At 42.2% G+C, this 25,462-nt stretch overlaps 2 protein-coding genes across 5 annotated transcripts in view; both read right to left on the bottom strand.

Moving 5' to 3' along the window:
- Nucleotides 1–14,278, bottom strand: part of npnta (nephronectin a) — a 45,779-nt gene extending 31,501 nt beyond the window's left edge. For all 4 annotated transcript variants that reach the window (XM_078291398.1, XM_078291400.1, XM_078291401.1 and 1 more), the window contains exons 1-2: nucleotides 13,926–14,278; nucleotides 5,102–5,202 (exon numbers count right to left, since the gene is read on the bottom strand). In XM_078291398.1, the coding sequence (XP_078147524.1) occupies nucleotides 5,102–5,202; nucleotides 13,926–13,996 (172 nt within the window). In that variant the 5' untranslated portion in view covers nucleotides 13,997–14,278. The remainder of the gene's footprint in view (nucleotides 1–5,101; nucleotides 5,203–13,925) is intronic.
- Nucleotides 14,279–17,376: 3,098 nt separating this feature from the next.
- Nucleotides 17,377–25,462, bottom strand: part of gstcd (glutathione S-transferase, C-terminal domain containing) — a 48,714-nt gene continuing 40,628 nt past the window's right edge. The window contains exons 9-12 of the mRNA XM_071912976.2: nucleotides 24,234–24,367; nucleotides 22,315–22,345; nucleotides 19,743–19,812; nucleotides 17,377–18,584 (exon numbers count right to left, since the gene is read on the bottom strand). Coding sequence (XP_071769077.1) covers nucleotides 18,394–18,584; nucleotides 19,743–19,812; nucleotides 22,315–22,345; nucleotides 24,234–24,367 — 426 coding nt within the window. The 3' untranslated portion in view covers nucleotides 17,377–18,393. The remainder of the gene's footprint in view (nucleotides 18,585–19,742; nucleotides 19,813–22,314; nucleotides 22,346–24,233; nucleotides 24,368–25,462) is intronic.

Here is a 25,462-nt window from a genome sequence, read left to right as displayed (position 1 = left end):
CTTAAAATTACTTCACTGTATTGAAAGATGAAAATACCACCACCGTAGTTAAATGAGATCATGGTCTGACTTTCTTCAATGTGGAAAATAATTGTCACAATTACTTGACTTTGAACAGATTTCTCTTTTTGACTCTCCATTTGATTTCAAACCAGCGCTGTTTGAAAGTGCTTTTAGACCCAGAATTATAATTAGTGTCAAGTCATTCTCAATTCCTCTCATATTCCCTCTGATCTTTACGAGTAACCCCTTCCATTTTGTTTTTACCTTATTATCACTAATAGATGAAAAGGTAGCATTTTAGACAGGTCTTTACAGATCAGCGATCATGAAAGAAAGTAGAGCAGAGAAGGAAGCCACGCAGACAATCATGATAAAGTGAATTACTTGAACTGAGTATCACTTTACTACTTTCATCACTCACTTCTTAGGTCGTATTACCAATTCAAAAGTCTTGCCTTAATCCTGTCCGCACCAGTCTGGGAGACAAAGACTGCCCTCAATCAAACCCAATCCCCATGGATTTCTAACATCCACTAGACTCTCTGAGAGAGTTAATATAAAGCATAGCCTGTTTAATACAGAGGTGACACTGAACCCAATTTTTTTACAATGAACTCCCAAAATGTCTGGATAGGGACAAATTTGGGATGTATTTGCATGCTCTTACATGATTAATGAGATTATTTTGTGGTTGAATGAATTGGACCAAAATGAAGTTTACATTGTAATGTGATCAGATGAGGCAGAAAATGTTACTTTTTATGCTACTTTTTATATTCTGCCTCCACATTTCACAGGACCAAAAGTGTTTGGATGGATTAAAACTAAAATCGTCGTCTGTGGTTTATCATGTGATTTATGCTGTAGATTACACTTTGCACTAAATGACTTGGCACAGAATCCATGGCTGAGTAAGGGTCTGAGGTATCAAACCAGCTTCAACCCACCATGCACCTGCTATGCAGCTGAAAGTAAAACACTGGTATTTTCGATTTTGGCTCATTTCCTTCATTGCACCTCTGTGTTTGTTTGCTATTAGGCCATTTCCCATTGTGTGACTTTGTTGTTTTGGGTCTAGGTCCCTGCACTGCACATGGTTGTAAAGGTCATGAAATCCATAATAAAAACCGAGGAAGTACAGCCAAACAGCAGGGTGGTTAAAATACAGAATATGTGCAAAACAATTCCAATACAAATTCTATTGCTCCTGCTGAGTAAAATGATTCAAACACTATTATTCAGGTAAAAAAAATATTGCCAGATTGTAGGAGCAACAAGGATGCTTTGTGTATAAAAATGCAAATTACTCAGTTTGCAAGTGGTGGATTATGGGTTTGGATTAATTAGGAAGTTACGGCTAAACAAAGGTTATATGCACATCCACCTCGTCAGTAACTTGCAAAAATCAAAGTAGCTCCATCAATTGTTACTGTGGAAAACTATGGTGGAGTTTCGACTGAGTTTGCCCTCATCAGGTTTCACGTTGTTTACCACAATAAAAACCGGTGGAGAGAGAACGTTGTGCGAAGCTGCTGTCGTTTCAGATGAGGAAGTCTCTCAGTGATTGTGATGTATTTTCAGATTGGTGTCCTTTGAACAGGAGAGGGTAACTTGACATTGAATTACATTTCTCATGACAGGCTCTGAGCGTTGAACAAGAGACGAGATTAGTCAGAGGTAGCAGATGTGCTGTAGCTTAAAGTTTTGTAGCACAAGCCCAAACCATTGTGACATTCAGAACTTAAGATATTCATCTAATATGGATAATATTAGCTTTCGAATTGAAGTCTGTCGGTTTTATAACCTCACAGATGCTGTATCACTTGACATCAAATGTAATAAATTAGCAGAAAAAAATTCAAGCTTTTAAAAATGATTTGGAGCTCAGTGTGTACCCACCCAGCCTTTTAGAGGGAGGTAGAGAGAGAGAGGGAGAAAGAGAGAGAGAGAGAGAGAGAGAGAGAGAGAGAGAGGGAGAGGGAGAGAGGATGCTGGAGTAGCTAAGAGATTTTCCATTCCCCCGCTGGACGCTTCGGCATTATACAGACTGCTATTTTTCATATGACTGATCGAGCCATGTGGACACTCAGGCGATCAGTGGGATCAACCTGTTGATGAGGAGCTGGTCCGCTCTCATTCTCATATTCGGGATCGGGAGAGATGGATCGCTGGGTATTTTAGCATGGCTGCTGTGACTGTGTTACACTGGCTGCTTAGACATGCAAATGCTAAACAAATGTTCAAATGTTCATGGTGGCAGCAAAATGCTGGCGATGGCAGCTGGTTAGAATAAGCAGCTTCAAGCGCCGGATGGCATGTCAGCATAATATAAATGGAGCTCAGTCTACCATCAATCTACAACTCCTCTCTCTCTCTCTCTCCTGCTCCATCTGCCTACCTTGCTCACTTGTCTCCCTCTCTTGACACCTCGCCCCCACCCCCAGTGGCAATCATCCCTAACCATGTGTTTCTCCTGACTTACCTGTGAACCCTCTTCCTTATACCTAAGAATTTTCTCTCTCTCCACCTTTCTCTCTCTCTCTCTCCCTCTCTCGGTTCTGGGAGCTTTAAAATCAAGGCAGATCCATTAAGTTCCTCATTCTTTGCGAGCAGTCACCCAAACCGATCACTGAGCTCTGCGGCTGAGAAAGCCACAATCCGATAGCTCCAATCTAATCTCTTCTATCGCCATACAAACTTACCAAGACCTGAAATCCATGATGACTGAATCCGCTCACACATGCAGGCACAGGCACAGGCACACAAACACACACACACACGCACGCACACACACACACACGATTATACTCCCCAAACCTTCTTCCCCCCTCGTCTAAGGTTTAAATCAGTACCTGGGTGACTTGATGGAATACTGATTGTAGTCTCAAGTGAATGGATTTGAGGAGAGCACCCAGTCGAGGGCATTTGGAAGCATTAAGGCAAACACGAAGTGATTTAACTCACGGAGCAGATATGGCTTTGCTGAAAAAACGGTGGTGGAGTAAAAAGTAGCGGTTTGATGCTGCGGTGAAGCTTAAAATGAGCTGATATTCTTGACTCAACATGGAATGTGTGGGACTCCAGAAAAACATAAGAAAACATGTTCACACACTGCTGTTTGGCAGGTCCATTATTTATTATCTTGTTTGATTTCCAGAGGCAAAACAATAAATGTGTTGTCATGTGGAGCCAGAACTTGGACACAGCATGTGCAGTGAGAATTTTCAATAATCTACTCAATCCTTTGTATTTTAAGTGGGTAGAACATGTGGAACATGTACAGCTTTATCCTCTAATGTGAGCTTCTGTGATAATGAAGTCCTCCTAGTCTTGAATTTTCTGGATCTGGGCTGCTGTAAGGCTGTGAGCCTGGACCAGATGCACTGGGAGGTATTGGCCACTGAGATGGCCGAGTCCTGTCAGCACTACTGCTGAGTCTGGCATCATGTTCTCACAAACAATATCAAATGATACAATTGAGCTGTTTGGATAAAATAGTGATGCTTTGCTAACATAATTGCAATGCAGATTGTGTAGTTCAAGTGTCAAGGCCTTGGGAAATAGTAAGAGGGTTATGAACAAGGCCAACTCTTCACAAAAAACCTCCACTAATTTTCAACTGTGAAAGCAAGCCCCCTTGAGCTATTAGTCTAGGTCTAGCTCCCAAATCCATTACCATAACTTATTTTTCTCAAGCCAGGAGTTTATGTAAGAATACGATTATCATATTTTGTTTATAATAGCCATGAAGGGAGAGATGGATAAAAAGCAGATTCTTCTCACAAAGACTCTAGGTTAATCTGGTTGAGCTAAGTGGAACATGAAACATTGGGGCCATGTAAATCATGTAATACTGTGTGTGCTCTACAGAACAAAATAATGAATCTGGCACTACACTTTTCAACTGAAGAGATGGCACTGAGCCACATTTACATGGGAATGGAGGGACCAATACCAATAAACAAAACAAACCCAACAGTCCTTTGAGCACAGACCTTTGGGCCAAACAAGCAGTGTGTGACATATTTCCCACAAGAAAATCAACAATATTATACAATTAGTTAAAAAAATAAAAGCAAAAAGGTCAATGATAGCATGGCATGATGAGTTTCAATAAACAAAAACAAATCAAAATCAACAAATGATAATTTCAGCAGTGAAAAACACAAATGCTTAAGACACAAATGATGATGAGGGGATTAATAAACAATACTGCTGTAAGCTATGAGTAGGTGGAGGGTCAGTGAGTCAATGGATGGATCCAACATGCAGTGTTACGATCCCTTGTGTGTGTGTAAACCCCTTCTAGATCAAACCTCCACAGCGAAGCAACAGCTACACCACCATGTGCACCAAGCCATGCAGGGGGTTTCACATGTGTGAGGCTGTTGGCCAGACTAGGAACCCATATTAGTATATTCACACTTCCCTGGGTGGCATTACAGGAGAGCAGAGGAACTTTATGCAAGCGTAAATACTTCTACAATGTAACATGTTAATATTTCATTAGGAGGCAATCTGACACAGGAGTGCCATGTTGCGATACTAAAAAAAAACAGTAAAGACAGTACACATCCTCTGAATCCTTATATGACGGCTAAATGGCGTTGCAGGATATTATGCCCATGCCAGACGCCATGGCTTATGTCCACAGCAACGTTAGTGTTTTTGTTGTTCTGACAGTTGTAAGCTATCTTGATTTAACCAACAGATATATAGTGGCAATATATAATCAATCTCTTATCTACCCCTCTAACCTGCAGCTGCAGTCTCTCCCTCACGCTGACCACCCGCAGTGTGAATATAAACGTCAGCCGGTCTTCCAGTACGACCAGCCATTAGAATCAATCTTCGCCCCAAAGATTGTCCCACGTGTGACACTCGATCAGCCTGTGTGTGTGTGTGTGTGTGTGTGTGTGTGTGTGTGCGTGTGTGTGTCCGAGTTCCTCCCGTATGTATGTTTCCCAAAGCCTTCTGTTACCGCGATAGTGTTACCGGGTCTCTTCTGTCTAACGGTATCTACGATCCCCAGCTAGAAACCTCGCCACCTTGTTAGCCCCTGTTCGCCCCCAGCAGCAGCAGGCGTGGTGGCACTCACGCTGGCAGTGACCCCAGGAGCGGCGCGTCCATCCCCAGCAGCAGTCCACCCTGGCCCCGTACCGGCACAGCCCATTGGACGAGGCCATCTGCCGCGGCCACCTGTAAGAGGACAACATAATTAGCTCCCAGCCAATTAAAATGCTTTAATGAAAAGCGGGGGTCTCTTCCGTGTTGTTGGAGGAAAAGGCCTCGACCAAAACAAATGAGAGTCGGCTGGGTCATTTTATTTCCACACTGTCTGTGTACAAAGACCGTGTATATGCAGTTTTTTATGATATGAGTAAAAGTAATGTATGCTCATTTTCTCATCAGTGCATGTATATTTTTTAAATTATACAATGGGTTTTTAATAGGCCTGTAGGGTCCAAACTCTCTCACACATAAATAAGTGTGTAAATTTGCACATTCAAAGAAGCAAAATAAAACTATTCAAATTGTAGCTAGGTGATTTTTATTTATTTATTATTTTTTATTTCATTATTGTGAATAATGCATATCCATTTACTGTAATGTTGTGTAAAATTTTCTTAGGATAAAGAATGCAAACTGTGTGATATAAATCATGTCAGGCTTGAAAACAAAGAATATCTTGTGCAAACAGTTTACATTAATAAAACCAAATGCTTTATTTCTGTATCTTTATCACATGCAAGGTAACAGTATAACCGGCATTGTAGCATTTCAGGATGTTGAAAGTCGACTTCTCTAAAAATGAAACATCACTGCTTTAGTACAGCATATTTTTCTTGCATCATAGAAGTAAAACTGAAAGCATATCAAATCATGTTGGTGTGTCTGATGTCAAAATGGAGACCTGTGTTGAAAGACTGTCAGCCCCAATTTGAATACAAGCCTCACTGCACACCAGCGCACCACTGACACCTACATCTGAGAAGGACACATTCCTATTCTTTTCATTATGGGGCATGTGAAAGAGATTAGATGCCATGCATTGTCTTGTGCGTTTGAAAAATATGTTTTCTATCTCTATTTCCATCTAGATGATAGTTAATACATGTCAGTGGGAGTGTATGCCCCAACGAAACTCGATCGAATCATTCCATGAGAGTGGAAGATAATACAATCTCTGCTAAGGAGAGAATAAATGAGGTAGGTCTTGTTTTTATACTGATATATGTTATTTCACAAGCGCGGCAATTCCTGTAAAAAATCAGAGCCGGATGTTTTTGTTACACTATGTTCTATTCTGCTCAGAGCAAGAAATAGCTTCTTGGCAGACGGTGCATTTGGATTACCTTTTTATCTGTACAGAGGCTCACCACATATTTTTGGAGAGAAAAGGGAGAAAGAATGAGTCCATTTAAGGATTTGATGAAAACCCAAACTGCATACTGTGAGAGCTCAGCTGTGTGATGCTGTCTAAAATCTAGCAGCTAAATTAATCTGTAACTAGGAGAGACCGGGCCGTATGTATTTTCTTACAGCACATTTCTCAAGCTAATTTTATGCGCTACATGGCCTGTTAATAAATTGAAACACAATCCAAGAGCATTGTTATCGAGTCAAGTCGAGTTCATTTATTTATATAGCTCTTCATCACAAGCATGTCTCAAAGGACTTTACAGAGAAGGAGCCTAGCTAGATCTAACTAATCAACAATCATGCAACAAAATAAAACAACTGCGTTTCTGAGATTATGTGGTTATGAAAGGTCTTGAGCCCATGCGGCTTTTGCACACAGCAACAAACAAACCCCAAATAATAAAATTGAATGACTTGAATGTTCCAAAATTAAAAAAATATCACTGAAATCTGTGCATACCATGACTCCTGCATGTCCAGAGAAGCGGGAAAACATTCTAAAACAAACTAAAAGTGTCTCTGGATGTACTTTCTTGACACAATAGATGCTTGCTGTTGTGCCTTGATGAGGGAGTGAGCTTGTTGCTCAGTATTCAGGGCACATCCTTTGCCGCTATCCCTGCCTGTTAGTGTCTCTTTGCCAAGATGAGGAAATGCTAATGCTTGCCCCCGCTGCCAATCACCTCATTGGGAAAAAACACCCGATGGATGCTAAGTGAGAGTGGCAGATCCAGGGAAAATGTTTGTCTGCTGCCTGGCAGACAGGAAGGCAGTGAGGCAGGGAGACGCTCTAAACACACAGTTCAGGTGACAGAGCATGGAGGAGAGGAGAGGAGAGGAGAGGAAGAGAAGAGGAGAGGAGGAGGAGAGGACAGGAGAGGAAGAAGAGAGGAGAGGAGGGGAGTGGAGGGGAGAGAAGAGGAGAGGAGAGGAGAGGGGGGGAGAGGAGAGCAAGAGAAGAGGAGAGCAGCAGAGAGAAGAGAAGAGGAGAGAAGAGAAGAGAAGAGGAGAGAAGAGGAGAGGAGAGAAGAGAGGGGGAGAAGAGAGAAGAGGAGAGAAGAGAAGAGAAGCAAAGAGAAGAGGAGAGGAGAGGAAGAGAAGAGGAGAGCAGAGAAGAGAAGAGGAGATGAAGAGGAACAGGAGGAGGAGAGATGAGAAGAGAAGAGAAGAGAAGAGAGGAGAGGAGAGGAGAGGAGAGGGAGAGGGAGAGGAGAGGAGAGGAGAGGAGAGGGAGAGGAGAGGAGAGAAGATGAAGAGGAACAGGAGGAGGAGAAGGAGAGAAGAGAAGAGAAGAGAGGAGAGGAGAGGAGAGGAGAGGAGAGGAGAGGAGAGGAGAGGAGAGGAGCAGTCTGGATGGTGGCCATGTTTAGGGGACACTGTCTCTGCAGGTGACACACACACACACACACACACACAAACAAACATGGCACCTGCTGTCCCACAATACACTACACTTGTCACATTTAAAAAAAACACATGAACCTCTCTGCCTGTGGCAAAATTCACTTCATTAATATACAGGGGACGGACAAAATAACAGAAACCCCTAAGAATATATGAATATCAGTGGTCTAATAAGGAGTAAGGCCAGCTTTTGCTTTCAAAACCGTAATCCTCCTTGGAATGCTGTCATAAAGTCCTGAGCTGAGGGATACTGGATCTTTCCTCAACAAGGAAAGGCTCCAGTTTTTTGAGGGATGGAGGGGGTGGAAATCTACTTCGCACCCCAGAACTTCCCATAAAGCTTCAATGATGTTTACATGGATTAGGGAGACCAGGGAAGGTGTTTGACTTCATCCTGGTGCTCAAGAAACCTCTCCTGAATTTGTTTAGCAGTGTATATGGGGTGATTATAATCTTGGAATATGGGACAATCATGAGGGAAAGGTGTTTGCACCATACCATAAGGTCCTGTGGTACCTTGACCATTATATAACCAGGCAGAGCAATCATCAGACCCAATGACTCCCAGTAGATGGCTGCCCATACCATAACAGATCCACCACCAGGTTTAACAGTGGCAACAGACATTGTGGGTTGAAACCATCCTTTGGCTTTATCCACATGTAAACCCATGTGGATGTAGAAAAAAACATGTAAAAGATGACTCAGCAGACCATATTTGTGTGTTTTTCCACAGCTCAGTGGTCCATGTTTTGTGCTCTTTACACCAGGTTTTGAGTCTTTATGCATTGGCCTTGGAAAAAAGACAGAAATCCCAGCTTTGTGAAGCTCAAGACATACGGTTTTTGTTGAGACTCTGTCACAGGCATATTGATTCAATTCTGTGGTAATTTTTGAGGCTGTAATTTTGTAGTGTTTAGCAACTATCCTGTTATGAGTTTGTCTCTCTCTCTCTGTCTGTGAGCTGCTGTTCCTCAATTCCTCATGATTTTTGGAATTGCTGCCACACATAATTTTGCAGTTTTTGTGACTGATTCGCCTGTAATTCTGGTGAGGATTTGGTCTCCTTGGAACACTGTTGGCTGCCTGAAGTTGTTTTGAAAACTCACATCTGAAAGTGGTGATTGTCAGATGTCCTTTGAAGAGCATAATATATAATGGTAATTGGCATGCAACTTCATATCACTTCCCTTTGTAGTTGCCTTTGCAATTCTGATTGAGTTAGTTCAAAGTTAAAGTTTTCAGGTGGTATTTCAATTATTTTGTCTACCCCCCTGTATATCCACAAGGGATGCAAATCAAGGAAGTGGAAAATATGATCAAAATGGAAACAGCATACAGGGTGGCTGATTATTACTGTAACAGCAGCAGGAGAGGGATACCATGGCAGCACAGACTTGCCAAGTGAGAGTTGATGATGATTTGTTTGCCTGGAGGATTATAATGAAATATGAAAATAAAATATATATATGTATTGCAATGGGCGTGAGATGCAAATGAACTCTGAACACATGACGTTGTGAAAACTATGAGCAAAGGAACAGGTTTTGAACTCCTCCAGACTCCCAGTGGATGGTGGGTGCGAGGTGTCTGGGAGGTCTGCTTGGCGCAGTGGGAGCAGAAAGGAGACTGGGGCCTCATAAGATGCAACAGGTCCTGAATTATTAAATCAAACATTTTTCTTTCAATGCTTTCCTCCCTCACAAACACACAGACACATGCACACACACAAAGAAAGTGAATATGAAATCATGTTTCTTTGACTTTCATGTTCTCTCTGCCGCTCTCAGTCCTCCTCATGCTGGATTTAGCCCACGGCAGTTGTGCACTGTAACCCACTCCGAACTCGACGCTTAGGGTATAATACAATTCATCAGCTCGGCATTATGGCTCGATCACAAACACAGCGGCACTGTTAAAATCATATTCTTCGTTTCTTTGAAAATTTCATATGGTTTAGAAATTGTGATTGTAATCAGAATCAGCAGTGGGACCTGTGGTGAGACTGCACAAAAATAGACAAAAAAAAAAATCTTTGAAAACTCTTTGTCCCCAGTGACATTCTCCTGAACTGAGCACTGGCATATCAAATGGACCTGAGCATAATACCTGTATTTATGACCCTCAGGCTCTGAATAATGATCCTAAATTGCACTAAGCCTCGAAGGAACTCAAGCAGATAATTATTACCCTTCACGCATGCTGTGTGACACCTCCTCTCAAGCATAGACTGTCAGACAAGGTTCTCCCAGCAGAACCTGAGAGGAGGAAAATGATGTGTAGCATGGGGGCTCCATCCTTCTTCCATTGTTTTGCTAATGGATACAGAGCTGCCCAATCTCCCCTGACTGAGAGTGAAGGGGGATCCATCCATCGCTCAGAGAGGAGCGCCGTTCTCTTAAGTGGCAGCGTGGGGTGTAGTGTGATAATCAGCGCCGCGAGAGGAGTCCTCAATCAGAGCGATGATGGCATAATCTATCCATCCATCCATCCATAGCACAGCATGAGAAACATGCATCTTGACTGGATTTATCTCACAAATGCCCGTGGATGTTGACTGCAGGATTTGCAGGATCTCAGGTGAGAGACTTGCCGCGACCTGTCAAGCTCAACTGAAGGCACGAGCTTGTGGAGTCATCAGGTCTCAGGCATGGAAATGAACCACCTCTGCTGCACACGGTGCCAGATCTGTGTGCGGTTTGCCAAGGTTATTGCATTTACACATAACACGATATGGGATATTGGCAACTATCACAGGAGGTAAAAGTAGAATCTGAGAAATCACGTCGCCTACATTGCCAGTCAAAAGTTTCGACTTTTCTTTATTTTTGTTATTTTCCACATTTTAGAATAATAGTAAAGACATCGAAACTATGAAGTAACACAAATGGAATTATGCAGTGACCAAAAAAGTGTTAAACAAACCAAAACTATCTTATATTTTAGATTCTTTAAAGTAGCCGCCCTTTGCCCTGATGGAAAGGCAAAGGCTTTGGAAAGAGATTCATACAAAGGCATCAACTTCACTATTTAGATTTGTCTAAGAAACTAATTTCAAGCATTTAAGCATAAGCCTTTAGATCAAAATGGCTTTAACATCATGAAAAACATAGTACATTCAATCAGGTGTGTCCAAACTTTAGACTGGTAGTGTATATGTAAAGTACCAAGTCTAAGTACTTTAAAGGACAGAGAAGACATCATGCAGGGTATATTATGCGGCATGCTGTTCTCAGTTTCTCTCTTCGTATGGGAAAGAATGCCATGTCAAAGTCCATGCCTGAACACACACACCTCACAGAACACGACCGAATACTTTTCCGGCTCGTTAGGGGCCAGTGGTAATATTCAACATACTTATGATGATCTTCCAAGCAGCACTTACTTCGATAAAATGTCAACTTTTTAAATTGATTCACACTTCTCTCTACCGACACGCCCACCCACCCCCACGCTTGTTCTGATGGAAAATGACAGAGAAATAACAAGGAGAGGAGACCAGTTATGAAGCTTGACAAACTCAAATAAGTGTTGTTTTTTTTGTTACAGTACATTGAATTTAAAGTGGAACCTGACAATTTGGAGAAGTTTATGAGTCATGTTCTGTGAGGTACAGTATGTATGTTTGCCAAAAAGAAAGACAACATTAAGCTGCCAGATACTGCGAGTCTGACTTGGTGTTCACTCTCAAAAAGCATATATCAAGGCTAGTAAAGATGTCTATTCCTACATTGACATACTCCAGATACTGACCATAAATGTAATTTGTTTTTTTCCAAATAGGATAAGCTGTTGGAAATGCATTAGCACTCAGTATCAACCCCCTGAAAGCCCAAACGTGGGTCTGATATCACAATGCAAACATAATCTGGCACCAGTCCACGGCTTTGGATTATTACTGAGGAGGTCTGGTATGTGCTGCTTGGCTGCATCGGACTACAGCAATTTAGTGACATCACTAGGGAAGAATATCTTCTGTGTTGTTTTTCATCTTGGCAAAGTATTCTGACCTAAGACTGATCACAGAGCCGCTTGGACAACATCACAGGAAATCTGCTGCCCTCTGTTCTTCAGTTGGACCAAAACGAGCTGAAACTGGTAACAACAGTGTGATTTTTTTTCAGCCACAGACTTACAGGTAGGTGTATTACATTCTGCTATATGTGAGGACAAAATGATTTTGCCAATGATGCCTGTGAAGGACCCTTCAGGAGCAGATGGATAAGCCTGTTAGGAAGCCTCTCTAAAAGGCAATAAGTGAGGGAGACTAGGTAATAAATGGCTTTTTTGCTTGTGCTCGTTCTCAGAGGATATTCTCTTCATGAATTAATATTGAAGCAGGGAGTCGGGCCCGGGCAAGTTTATACCCATGAAAATTGGCAAATTATGGCCATCGTGACAAGCCACTCCATCAGCAGAGACGTTAATAATGTACAGTATGCTGCTGCCGCGTTAATGTAAATGTCCATTACACAAAGGCAATGCGTGAAATAAAAGTGCCACGCGTCTCATCAGACCATGACCTGTCACACTGACATTAGCCACGCTGTGAAAAAAAGCTCTCAGTAATAAATAACACAATAATGTGTATAAACAGGCATAGGCTCTATTTTTTGTAGTACTCCCTCCTTCTCTCTCTCTCTCTCTCTCTCTCTCATACATACACACACACCTTTTCCCTATTTGCAACCTTTGATATCTAAATCATTTGAAATAACTTTGACCATAGAAAATTGACTTGAAAGAGCTGGGGAAAAAAATATGCTACACCACCAGCAACTAAGATGTTAGAATTTATCAACAAGCAGGTGGAATGGCAGCCTGAAAAGGGCTTTTGAAGGCATGGACATTATTTCAATAACAATTACCTCCAACAATCTACAAAAGTTTTCCATTCATTTGAAAACGTTATTTGTGCAAAGATGAGAGAGGATTCTGCTTGGGGCTCAGCCTGCCTGACAAAGATACAGGAGGAAAAACAAATAAATTACAATGCTTGGCTGCACTCTGTTGGAGATTTAAGAAATCTGGAAGTAGTCCACGTCTCTGTTTGTGTAACTCTATGACTGTTTGTATGGACTTCTGTCCAATTTCACCCCGAGTCCTGAAATTCAACCCAAAATGAAACAGAATAAGAGACGTCGGTACATAGTTTAGTCTCCACTCGCCTCCTCACATTTCACAGCCTTCATAACAAACAGTCCAGGTCCAGACAATAAAGACTAAACACTTCATTAACAAACAAGCAATTAGTGATGCAATTACTTAAAAGCATCTACGCACATTTAGGAAACATGGTGGTTAAAAGGAACACTAAAGAACCTACATTGAAATATGCTTTTATTACGTGTGGTAGTAAAACAACGATACCATGGGTGAATGTCATCCATCATGTTCGACTCGGATGCACCTATAGGCAGATCTAAATCTCGGACACATGCATTCTTTGGGGCTTGGCACGTCTCCACACCTCTCTCTTCACATACTTCACCGGATTCGTGTTTGAACACGAAGCACCGGGCAATGTGCTGTCACATCACTTTATAACAAGCCAACTGTCTGCAAAGACAAGAGCCGCTCGGTCTGCTTTTACACATGTGAACACTGTGCATTAGGTTACCCATATAGAAAGGTGCTTTTGGTGCGCAAAACACTAACTATTAGCTGATTTAAGTGTAGCTAGACGCTTCTCTGCAGTTGGATTATAACTATATCCAGTTAAAAGTTAGGATAATAGAGTGGATGATGTTTGTGGATTTCAAATGTTAAAGTAAAGGACGGATAAGTAGCCGAGCCTAAACCCTTTACGCATGTATTCAGTACTCACGGCGCACCTCAGCGCGCATAATTTCACAACAGCAACACGTTTCAGCCTCATCTCAATAAAGCTTTACAGTTTTCAAATGTCAAAATCAGGCTTTAATGCAGTGCGATGTGCGAAACACTCTCTTCAACTGAAGGCGCGGTTTCAAACGCAGATACAGATCGACTGAATTAGTATAATGATATCAATTTGTAACATGTGCATAATCACAATCAGCGCGCTATTTGACGATGCATCGCTCTATGCAGCCTATCTGAAGATGTGTCCTTACCTGCCATCGAAGTCAGCACTTGCTCCAAAGCAGCAGCTGTATAACAACATCAACTTTATCCATAATTCCATGATTTGGAGAGTTGTGCGCCGACACTGTTTACAGGCTATTCTCCGTTAATCCAAACGCAACACTTGACCGGGTACACCGCAGTGGGAACAATTAAGACGAAGCGAGCAGCAGACTTTTCTTTCACGCGCGCACAGGTACGAGAGGTCTGCCGGCGCCCTTGAGACTGTTCATTTGCGGTATTGTGGAGGTGCGGGAGAAACCAGTCCGCTGCCTGCAACTGTAGTGACCCCGACGCGTGTGTGGAGCGGAGTGCACTCTACCGGTCTGCTAGGGACCCCACAGCCCTCTCTCTCTCCCTCTCTCTCTCTCTCTCTCTCCCTGTAAGTTCAGTCAGTGGGCTATCCAATAAACAGCACTCACTGCAGTGAGAGCCCCCTCTCTCTCTCTCTCCAAACCAGCAGTCCAAGAATCGCTGAAACTCATCCAGTGCCTGTGGGACTTTAACGCGAAAGCATGACCTACTGTACTGCCAGGATAAACACTCCAGATTGCGCACTCCAACACAACTGTGTAGTGCGGTGCCACGCCGAGCGTGCTTTGGAAATGCCTTAATTAATTGCGTGGCCTGCTGAGGCACGCAGGTGCATCGCCCACCCAGGTAGATGTTGCTCACACACTAAAACAATGTAGTGGAAATTACTGGGGCTGAATTTGAAGAGGACAAAGAGGATGAGTGGCACAAATGAGCAGAAAAAATGAAAAGGCGTTTTCAGCGTGTAATGTTGGACTCGTATAATTCTGCCTCAGCCTAAGTGGTTATTATAAATAAATAGCCTACACAAGTGAAATGAAACGGCTTTTGATTGAAACATTTTTCTTTGACACAGTGATTCCAACTGCAGACTGATTATGTCTCTGGTTTTGTGTCACTGAAACAGGATGTCTCTTCCCACCATGCTTTGCACAACACAGGCTCACTGGCAGAGTTTCTGATTTGAAAGGCACGTAATATAAAATCGCTAGGTTTTCATCACTCTCTCTCCGTGGCAAGGGATTATGTCTGACTTTGTTCATCTGAAAAATGATTATCGTCACATTCTGCTTCACTCATGAGAAGCACTTCACATTCAAAGTGTGTTGAATTGCACTTCCTGTCTGGGGGCACAATCATAAAGGCCTGGCTCATTTTCTGATGTGATACACTACGCCTAAGTCCGCCTCGCGAGTCCAAGTCAATCAATAAAATATTTCTCCAGAAATGAGTCATTGGAAAAGAGAAAAAGGGAGGCTGGCTTCCACATATTAAGCGAGCACCATGCTCAGTAATGGACCATGAGATGAATGTTTTAGCATGATTTCTAACTGGCTGTTCACAGTCACGATTACTTTTTGATACATGGCAGTGTTCGCCTTGTAATGCCCTGTCACGGATTTGGTAATAAATCTACGCAGTTGCACAGAGGTTTGACATTTCTAGGAGCTAAGTGGTTGGAGAAATCTAGAGCCGTTTGTGCATTATTAAACAATTAATCACATTATTTTCATTTAAACCACAAGACTCTAAGTCTACTGGATTCCCATGCTGATTTATTGTACTTAAAAGAATGAGCTATGGTTAATTTAAATCAGCCAAATCATGCCTCATTACCAACACCATAGTTGTGTGTTGTGAGCTACTGATAAGATAGGATAATAGGCCTTTAAGATATGATGAAACTTTAATGATCTCCGTGGGGAAAGTGAGTTGTTGCAGCAGCAAATAATAAAGGAATACAGCAGGCAAAATAGAAAATAAACATAAATGAGCAAGAATATGCAAATTAGGTTTATATAAACATAACAACCTGCAGTTTCCACACTGTTAAGTAGAATGTATAATGGGAAGTATAGGGGAAAGTATGGATTTCAGCATTAGGGTGTGCAAATTAACAGCAGTGGGACTTTGAGGCAAAGAGGAAATGAGTGCATAATAATTTATTATGGACCAGAGTTGGTTATTGTAAATAAATAATAAATACATTATAAACAAGTTAAATGACACAGCTTTTATTAGTGATAATGAAGAAAGAGCGAGCACGATTGTTGAGATAGGAAATGGAAAGGGCAGTGACAACCTTGTACCCATTTTGGCAGGGCTTGTACTTATATCAGAGCCTGCCAGTGGTAGCTGGGGGCACATAAATAAGGTCAGTATTTGTCAAAGGGAAAATTCATACCAACAGAGCGAGATCTCCAAACATGGAGCAATGAACTGTTGCAGACAAACTGCCATAAACAATGCGAGCGTAATGAAATGGAAAACTGGTGCCCGAAACGCCAAGGTGAGCAGAATTTTAATTCCAAATAATAACCGCAGTTAATAAAACAATGAAGGCGCCATTATTTCCTATTAGAGGTTTTATGCTGCAACAAATTATTCAATTCAGAGGTGCTTTTGGTTGAACGCATCCACAACTTTGATGATGCAGAGTGCAATCTTATGTGTGTGTGTGTGTGTGTGTCCACCATGATCCACATTAAAGCCTCAAGCCATGATTTTTGAGTATACCAATTATCAGTATGTACACATTGATTAAAGGGTATAAGACTTGCTGATGGATAATAACCTCTGTATTTTTTAGCTCAGGTTGCACAGGTTCATTTTGCTTCAAATAACTTGAAAAATTAGCTAAATTTCAGGTCTAGCTGTCACATATTGTCAGACTTTATACTGAGATCAGTCAGTCAATTACACAATGAGAAACCGGCTTCCGTTCAATTATATTAACATAGTGGCAGTGGGGGAGCGGCGGCATCACCGTGGCCTTTAATAAGCGTATGCTTCATGCACTAAGCTGACACTCGTAAAAACAGCTGCAAGAGAAATGCATTTACCCTGTAGACTTTTTACATGGAACGAATCTCAGATTTCTCACACCTATTATACATAAACAAAGGAGCTTGCCAAGTCATCTCCTGATCCCTAAAGAGTCTAAAGGTGGTTGAGGTGAGTCAACCCACTTCTCACTTTAATATGCCCCTCGCTCATGCTTTAAGCTTTAAGTGGCACTGTCTGTGCTCTCTCCTCCTTTGTGCCTATATGCATTTGTGTTATGCGCACTTGGGCAGAGCCGAAGGCATGGACAGGGAGTCAGACGTCTTTCCCTTTTGAAAGTAATTCCAGTCCTTGGAAGGAGCTGTGTCTGTGGCCATTCACCTCGGGATAGATTGACTCTGCTGACTGAATTCAGATGAGCTGAACATTGGAAAAGCCTCCACCTCCTCCTCCTCGGCCCCTTCAGCGCGAGTAGGGAAGTGGACTCTCCAGCTACCTCCCCATTCCCCATTTCTCCAGCAGTTGCAATATACTGTCAAGGTGAAATCACAGAATTGTTCAGAGAAACAGTTGATCATTATCAACTGCAAGTCTAAAAGTGAAAAGGGTCTACAGTGTGTCTACAGTATACACAATCGCAAACACAGGCCATATTTTTGTGATTTTCACCGACTGGGCTCTGAACACCGTACGTCTAATCAAGCACACTGACCTTTCCGGCAGCCCGGGAATGATAAAATATTCATTGCTGTTGAATGTATTACAGTATGCATACCATATTCATATTCACTCTTTATGAGGAATAATCACAGCCTCCCCCTAGAACCATGACAAATGCTGTGTGTTACCTGTTGTGATATGAGTTTAAATCAAATTTCTCCTTTTCTCGCTCTCTCTCTCTCTCTCCCTCCCTCTCACTCTCTCTCCCTCTCACTCTCTCTCCCTCACACACTCACTCACACACACACACACTCACAGAAGAGGCAGATAATGATAATTCCCCCATCTCAACTACAAGTGCAGATGAATTTTTAGTGGTGAATTTCTCTTTTCCCAGTTAATACCTGGCAACAGAGGGAGGTAACTGCTGAGTTCTATTACAGAAGCCCGTATGTAGACTATTTGCACAAACAGCATGTGGATATATGGTGTATTTATTTCACAATATGGGTGTGTAATTCCTGCTGCTTTTGTTTACACGGAGAGCATGATCACACAGTTGAGGCAAAGACAGAAACATGATCTAGCAGTTTCTGAGGGACTTGAGTTCTTTTGAGTTCTTGTACTAAAAACTAACTGGCCAATAATTGACAACTAGTTCTCAGAAACCACTCATCTGTGTGTTCAATCAATCAATAACCATGGAAATGTTGTCTATACCGTCTGCCTGAAATACATTATAAGATGATTTTTGATACCACTCCAAAAAACAAATAAAAAGCAAACCTCTCTTTAATCTTTCCCAGGCTGTTACTCATTAAAAAACTGTTTACTTATGAAAAATAAATAAGAAGCAAGTCCTGAATGTAAAAAAAAAGCCTTATTCTCTGTCGTCACAGGGCCAGGAGCCACAGAGCCGGGGTACTTCATCAAATCCTAATCACACTGAAGATGCTCTTCTCCACTCTGGTCCTTGCAGTCCTAATTATGCGCCGCTCCTTCCAGTTGGCTAGCAGCGAGTGCCAGTCCGCTCTTCTGCTGCCGCGTTCCCACCAGCATGTTGTTCTTTGGCGAACAGCTCTCGGGCTCCATGGTCATCACCCGCACAGAGTACCCATGAGCCTCTGCTGCCCAGGAGCGGTCCAAGTCTACCAGGCCCATGCACTGCTTACCTGGAGAGGAGCACAAAGAAATATAACATTGTACCATCCACAAAAAAACAATGCTTTTTTTTTTTTTTTTACACTTTTCCTTGTTCATACTAGTGTTTCTAGTGTTAGTGTCCATCAGTACGCTATTGAAGTCATCAGAGGTAAATGCAACAGTGGCCATTTACACTACCAGTCAAAAGTTTGGACACACCTGATTGAATGTGCTATGTTTTTCATAATCTTAAAGCCTTTCTCATCTAAAGGTTTATGCTTAAATGCTTGAAATGTGTTTCTTAGACAAATATAAATAGTGAAGTTGATGCCTATGTATGAATTTCTTTCCAAAGCCTTTGCCTTTCCATCAAGGCAAAGGATGGCTACTTTAAAGAATCTAAAATATAAGATATTTTTGATTTGTTGAACACTTTTTTGGTCACTGCATAGTTCCATTTGTGTTATTTCATAGTTTTAATCTAAAATGTGAAAAATAGTAAAAATTAAAAAAAAGTGTGTGTCCAAACTTTTGACTGGTAGTGTATGCATCAACAATTTCACTTTGAGATGACTTCCCTTTCCTCTTAGAATTTCCTTTAATAACAGTCTTAAAATACATGATATAGTTTAGCAGTTAGGTAGCAGACAAAGGAAATTCGAGCTTTGGTCTGCCATGCTACCCAGACAGTCACAGGCACACCGGCAGGCTCAGGGGAGATGAGATCAAACATGGTTAGAAGATGTTAGTGGGAGAGGTTGAGCCCTGTTAACTGATATAGAGCAGAAGCTGCTGTGACAGGTGGTGTCAGGTACATATGAGAGGGCTTCAGAGTGATGAGGCATTGGGGAGCCTCCTCAGACTCACAGGCAAGCTTTGATAAGCTGGAGAGCTATCAGGCTGAAGAGAGTCCTCAACACAATGAAACACTGAATTGTAAAGCTTCACCAGAGGCCTGGAGGATTCAGCCTGACAAAACACATCCCCTGAATCTGACAACAATGGTCTGGAAACTGTTCGCTGCCGTCGCCTTGTCAAAATGTATAAACCCACGCAGCGATATTTCTCACACTTCTCTCATGTATAGATCCTCGTGTCGGGCAGAGCGGTGTTAGAAGGTCACAATATGTCGAGCAAACTGGAGCATTTACTGTAACATACGGCGACAGCAGACGGCAGTACAGTACCTATGTGTCGCCTTTCAGGGGGAAGCTGGACAGCAGTCTGGTCTGCGAAGCGGCAAAGGACCATGTGCTCCTGAAAGAAGGGAAGACCATGGCCATGTCAGGTGTAATTCATACTAGTAAGGACTACAGCTGCCATTTTGAGCGAGTCTCTGTCCAATCTCAAACCCACAAGTACTGTGCATACCATCTATTGAGGCCCATTCACATCTAGAACGATAACGATAAGGATTATCTATAAACTATAATGATACAGTGTTGCTCAAGCATTCACACTAACACAATATCTGTGATCGAAAACAAAGCATCACTGCAGTGAGCTGCCAAATTTTCTTGCCCCCTTCTTTCTTGCAACATTAATTTGTTTGGTTTGGAAAATGTTTTATCGTTGTCAGTGCATCCAAGAAAATGAGCCAAAAACCATAGTTACAGCCAAAACGAGTTATCGAGTTATCGTTGTAGTGGGAACAAGACATTCTATTTACTTGGAATAATTCAAAACTTTTTATAGTTATAGTTATATTTAGAGTTAGCGTTCTAGATGTGAATGAGTCTTTACAGAATTACACAAAGGTTGGTCTTTCTAATGAGGCACTATTATGCATGTACACACACACACACACGCACACACACACACATGCATGAATACATACCAACAGATAAAGCAATTATCAGATGAGAGATTAAAGGTTTACAGTTAAGCTGTGTCAACTGGTAGTAAAAGAGCATGTAAAAATGTAGCAGGCAATTAAATGCATATATAAAACTACATAAAAAGCACCAAAAGTGTTGTGTCTATAAAGAGAAAAGGCCAAAAGTTCTGTTTTCATGGTAAGCTTGTAAACATCACCCACGATTCTTTGCATAAAATCACCCCTGTATGATCTCTGGAGAGGCCTGCAGATCGCAGACAAATTTATTTCCAACCAAAGGACGAGGTTTTTTCTCCATCCTGTTTTTAACCTTGCTACGGTTCATGTAACAGGCGACTCAGGAGAGCGGTTAGTCATCTCTAACCTGCTCCCACTCTAATTGATTCCATTCCTCACTCCAGAGGGTCAACAGTGAATGCAAGGCCGCCGAGCAGGTGCTCAAAGTTAGCGCTCAGCACCAATACCTCACACCATTAGCCCTTTATCCCTGCGATACGCCATTTGTCAATGCGCTGTCAGTCTGTTTAACTAGCTCAAGGAGGACGACTATGGTCCACTGTAGAGCAACAGAATGCAACATTAGTTTCTGCAAGTGGCGGCTGGGGGTTTGAGAGCAGAGATACAGATACGGTGGGGCTCGACTACACGACTGAGCCCAAATGAACAGCAAATACCGAGCGTGGCTGATGAAAATCAAACCATAGGGGCAGACGGGGGAGACTTAGAGAGCTTATGTGTTAACTGACAGATAATGAGTCGGCGTGTTTAAATGGAATATTGATTTCTCCTGCGGTGAGGCTACATTGTTTGGGTGCTTATTTCTAGACGGCAGTTATAGTAATTACGATTTCTTTCGCAAGTTCTGCTTTTGGACAGATGGTAAAAATACAATAGATCAGTGTCACAGAACACTACAACTGTCGAGTGTCTTTCAAATCATATATAATCTTCTGTGTTTGTGAATTTTTCTTTTTTATCTGTGTAAAAAAATCCGTGTTTTATGCGGCCGCACAAAAGACAGAAGTTAGAGGCGATCCAGTGCTGTGACATATCAACTGCCAGGCTGAGGCTGCCATGACGAGGCCCCGCAGCCAGCAACCTTTGCACAGATTCTTCCAAGGGGCAGCGACAGGTCCCATACATCATTATGGGACGGGCCCTCCCAGAGTACAGTGCTGTGTCTGGGCTCAGCGATAAGGGATTGACAGACTGGAGGGTGCGAGCCTCCGACTTGTAACTCCTTGGGAAATCGGTGTTCCCAGGACAGAGACCAGAGCCCAGGGATCTCGTGAGGCCAGGAATTTCTATTTCAATCTCCAGTGAGAAATGAAAAAGACGGAGAGCAATAGCATAGATATAAAGGGGTAGGCAGAAAAAAGACATTATACTCGTAGATACCGAGAAAAATAAGGTAACGGCAATAATGTCAGGTGTGATTTTAGATTTTTGTTTTTTCTAACTTAAAGATCCAGTCTGTTTTTGTAGGTTTGTCGTTATCTTTGTAATGTCGACAGCAACTGTGTTTGCCGGGTGTTAATGAGAGTGGTATGAGAATATACTCCCGCCTCTCATTTGGCCACTGCACTCTAGTCCAGGCATGTGAAGCTATAACTTTTAAATTGGGCTCTTCAGATTTCATTATGCGTCCGTTAATGCTGCAGCATCTTAATATGCTGCAATTAGTGAGGGAAAAACTGGTTTCATTGTGTTGAAATAACACATAACGTGAGCCTCTAATGAACAAGATGTTTTAAAGCAGGTCATGACCCATTGCTATTTGCATAAGAAGTTGGTGAATTGAATCTGAAACATGACCCTAGTCAAAACTGCCTTAATTCAATATTCTGTACTTGATACTTTGCCTCTGTGCAAATGAATAATAAATGCAATAGAGGAATTGAATCACATTTTAAAAGGCATACCTTATAGCTCAGAGTCTCTTGGAACCTTTTGCTGTGAAGAGAAAAGAGAAAAACAGAAGATAGTTTGATGTCATGATGGTGCAGAGACTCAGATGTGGGAGCATTTACTGCATCTATCTGTCTCATGTAATACTACTAAAGTCAGGTGCAGAGATTTTCTTTTTGGGAAAATCTCTTCATAAACAACCTAACTGAATGTATCATAGCAAATCGAAAGCTTGACAAAACACAAACAACATTCATCTCCTCTAAAATAAACCAATTTCTCCCCGGGAAAGGAGGCCTTTCATAACGCGGGGCTTTTTTCTATGGCATGGGAAGAAAGTCTATTTGTTTATGAGGCTTTTAAAAGTATTGAGAACACTGTAGTGAAGCTTGAAGCTAATTAAAAATCAGCATAGCATGGAGCAGGTCAGGGGTCAGGGGCCAGTCAGGCCACTGAGAGAGAGAGTTAAGTTTAACTTGGCCAGTTAGGGACTTCCAGTGAAAGCTACCATCAGTGTGGCGAAATGGGCAGTTTCACAACCCATAAAAAAAGCCGGGAACTGCTTGGAACGTCTCCACCTGCAGAAAATCCACAGGAGGATCTGGAACATGACCTGAGGGGGAAACACTAGTAGCAAGACGAAGATTGACACAGTCAGGTGCGCAGGCCCCGAACACACACACTGTACGACTGCCCTCAAGGAACACAGCCTCTTTTTGTCTGTTACAGCTGCGAAGACTATTTTTTTTTTGTTGTCATTCTTTAATATTTAATGAGGAGTTGGGAGAGGTGAAGTGTCGTGTTAGCAAAAGTGAGGAGAGAAAAACTAAGCATGTGAAAACTAAATATTTATACTGTACGTTCAGGGTCTCGAGGCACAATTGATGCAATTTAATGTAATAATAATGTCCTTGCACAATGTTTACCCAAATATTCACTCATATTCAAATACATTATTAAATTTTTTTTTTTAAATTTTTTGCAAGTGGTAACATTAACAAGGAGGCCAAGCTTTCCATAAATAGGTCCCACATGTGGAAGAAAAGGTTGACTGGTGATCACATCTTTCATCTTCAGTAATAACAATCCTACACCACCGGTTTGTTTTGTAGCTCTTTGGAAACCCAATGTTGTATTGACAACATACTGCCTTCTTATCACTTACACTTAAGCCATTACATTCCCATTAGTGGACAGACTGCTGCCATGGCAACAGAACAACACCATTAAAACACAGGTTCTCCCCCCCCCTACACACACACACTTTTCCCTCTCTATTACTGGTTGTTTCTTCCGGTGCTGTCCCACTAGGATCATATTTTAGTCTGAAACATCACCAAGATGTCAAATTAAATAGTTAATTCTCCTCAATACAGGACATATAACCATTAAAAGTAGCGTTTCTCGTCTACAGCTCCCATTGGATTTTCATGTCAGTCTGTCATATCCGTGGCTGCCTCTGTGTAGAGAAGCCTATTCTCCGCTGCTGATAGGATGGCACAGAGAGTGAATAGGTAAGGAGCGGACACTGTTGTGAGGGTGATGTGACACTGCTGCCTCGTACTGTCCGTGGCGGCGGTGATGAGAGGCGAGAGGTAAACAAACACAACACAAAGCAGTGACAGGAGATAAAGAACGTCTATATGTGTGAGAGTAAGTGAGAGTGAAAGAAAGAGAGAGTGGTGGAGAGAGAGAGAGAGAGAGAGAGAGAGAGGGTTAGGGTTAGGGTGATGGTGAGTGAGTGAGTGAAAACAACAGAGCACTAATGAGAAACTGAGACAAACAGAAAGAGAAAATGAGAGAGAAGGGCTGATATGGCCAGAGGTCTGATAGGAAAGCAAAAAGGTCAGAAACAAAACAGCGGAGGCACACAGTAAGACACAAGAGCCCAGAGACTCGACGCTGGGGTGGGGTGTGGCGGGGTGTTGCGGACCTCCTGGGGAAGGTGAACTTGATTGTGTTCTGGATGAAGCCGTAGCAGCAAGGACTGACAACGAAGGCTGCTCCTGCCTGGACGCAGTGCTCCACCACCATGTCTGTCGCAACGCCGCATGCATGGAGGGCCACCTGAAGAAGCAAAATATCCACATGCGCGCACACAGAGACAAAGACACAAACACACACACAAACACAGGTTGAGAACTTCTTACTGACCAAAAAAAAACGGCTATGCTCAAAGCGTTCTTGAAAACTATCTTTGTCCAACACAAAGTCCAAAACGAAACAGAAGAAAATAAAAACTTTAAAACTGTGTACTCGATTGCATTGATTGCTTCAAAAAGGCGGCTGCCATTAAATACATCTGTGATCTCAAAGGCACAGACTCAAGGAGGACAAGCAAAATGTATTGGTGCTTTAGGAGTTGAGGCACGAATGCATCAGGATTCCCATTGAGTGGGTAAACTGTGCATGACGATCGGTCTCTAGCAATACATTAGCACTGGTGTGGTTACATATTGGATGATGGAGAGGGACTGAAAATCCCCACGGGCTGTCTGTATTCCAGTAGGCTTTCTTACTGTACGCAGTCCATCTACTGAGCTACATTATTAGTTCTCAAACACTATGGGGTAAATTCACAAAAGCACTGCGACACTTCTGCGTCCGTTAAACCGTCGCAAGAGAGAAAAAAAACGTGTGATTCACAAACCACCTGCAGTGGGTGGAACTCCGCTGCCAAGGAAATAGCAACACAGTGCGTCGTCACTGTTCATGCATATTTAAATTAAGTTATCCATATGCATTTCGGCACAAAAATGACCCCTTTAAATGCAAATGAGGCTCATTACAGGGTGTGTCCAATTCACAAAGATCATCGCTAATTGCGGCTCGCAATTAAGGTGAAATTGTTACGATCTTCCGAAAGCTGGTGGTAATGGAAGTTTAAAAGGGATGTGATGCTCACATTTTCCAGTCACTACGGCAGCTGTGATTGTAGCCGGGCGAAGGCATCGCCAACATCAAAGGCATCCGAGAGGGAGGATATTTTCAAAAGAGAATATCATTGTTTCAGTTAACCGAGACCGAAATTATTTGCCGTTATAGGTTGTGAAGTCATACAATTACTGACTTACTTGATGAGATTGATTTTTTGTGAATTCACCCCTATGAGTTTAATATCCAAGCAATGGTGATAAAAAAAAATTCTCTTCATGTGTAGTT

Source organism: Centroberyx gerrardi, chromosome 3 (assembly GCF_048128805.1).
Source record: "Centroberyx gerrardi isolate f3 chromosome 3, fCenGer3.hap1.cur.20231027, whole genome shotgun sequence".
In the NCBI taxonomy this organism is placed as follows: domain Eukaryota; kingdom Metazoa; phylum Chordata; class Actinopteri; order Beryciformes; family Berycidae; genus Centroberyx; species Centroberyx gerrardi.
This window is presented reverse-complemented; position numbering and strand designations above follow the sequence as displayed.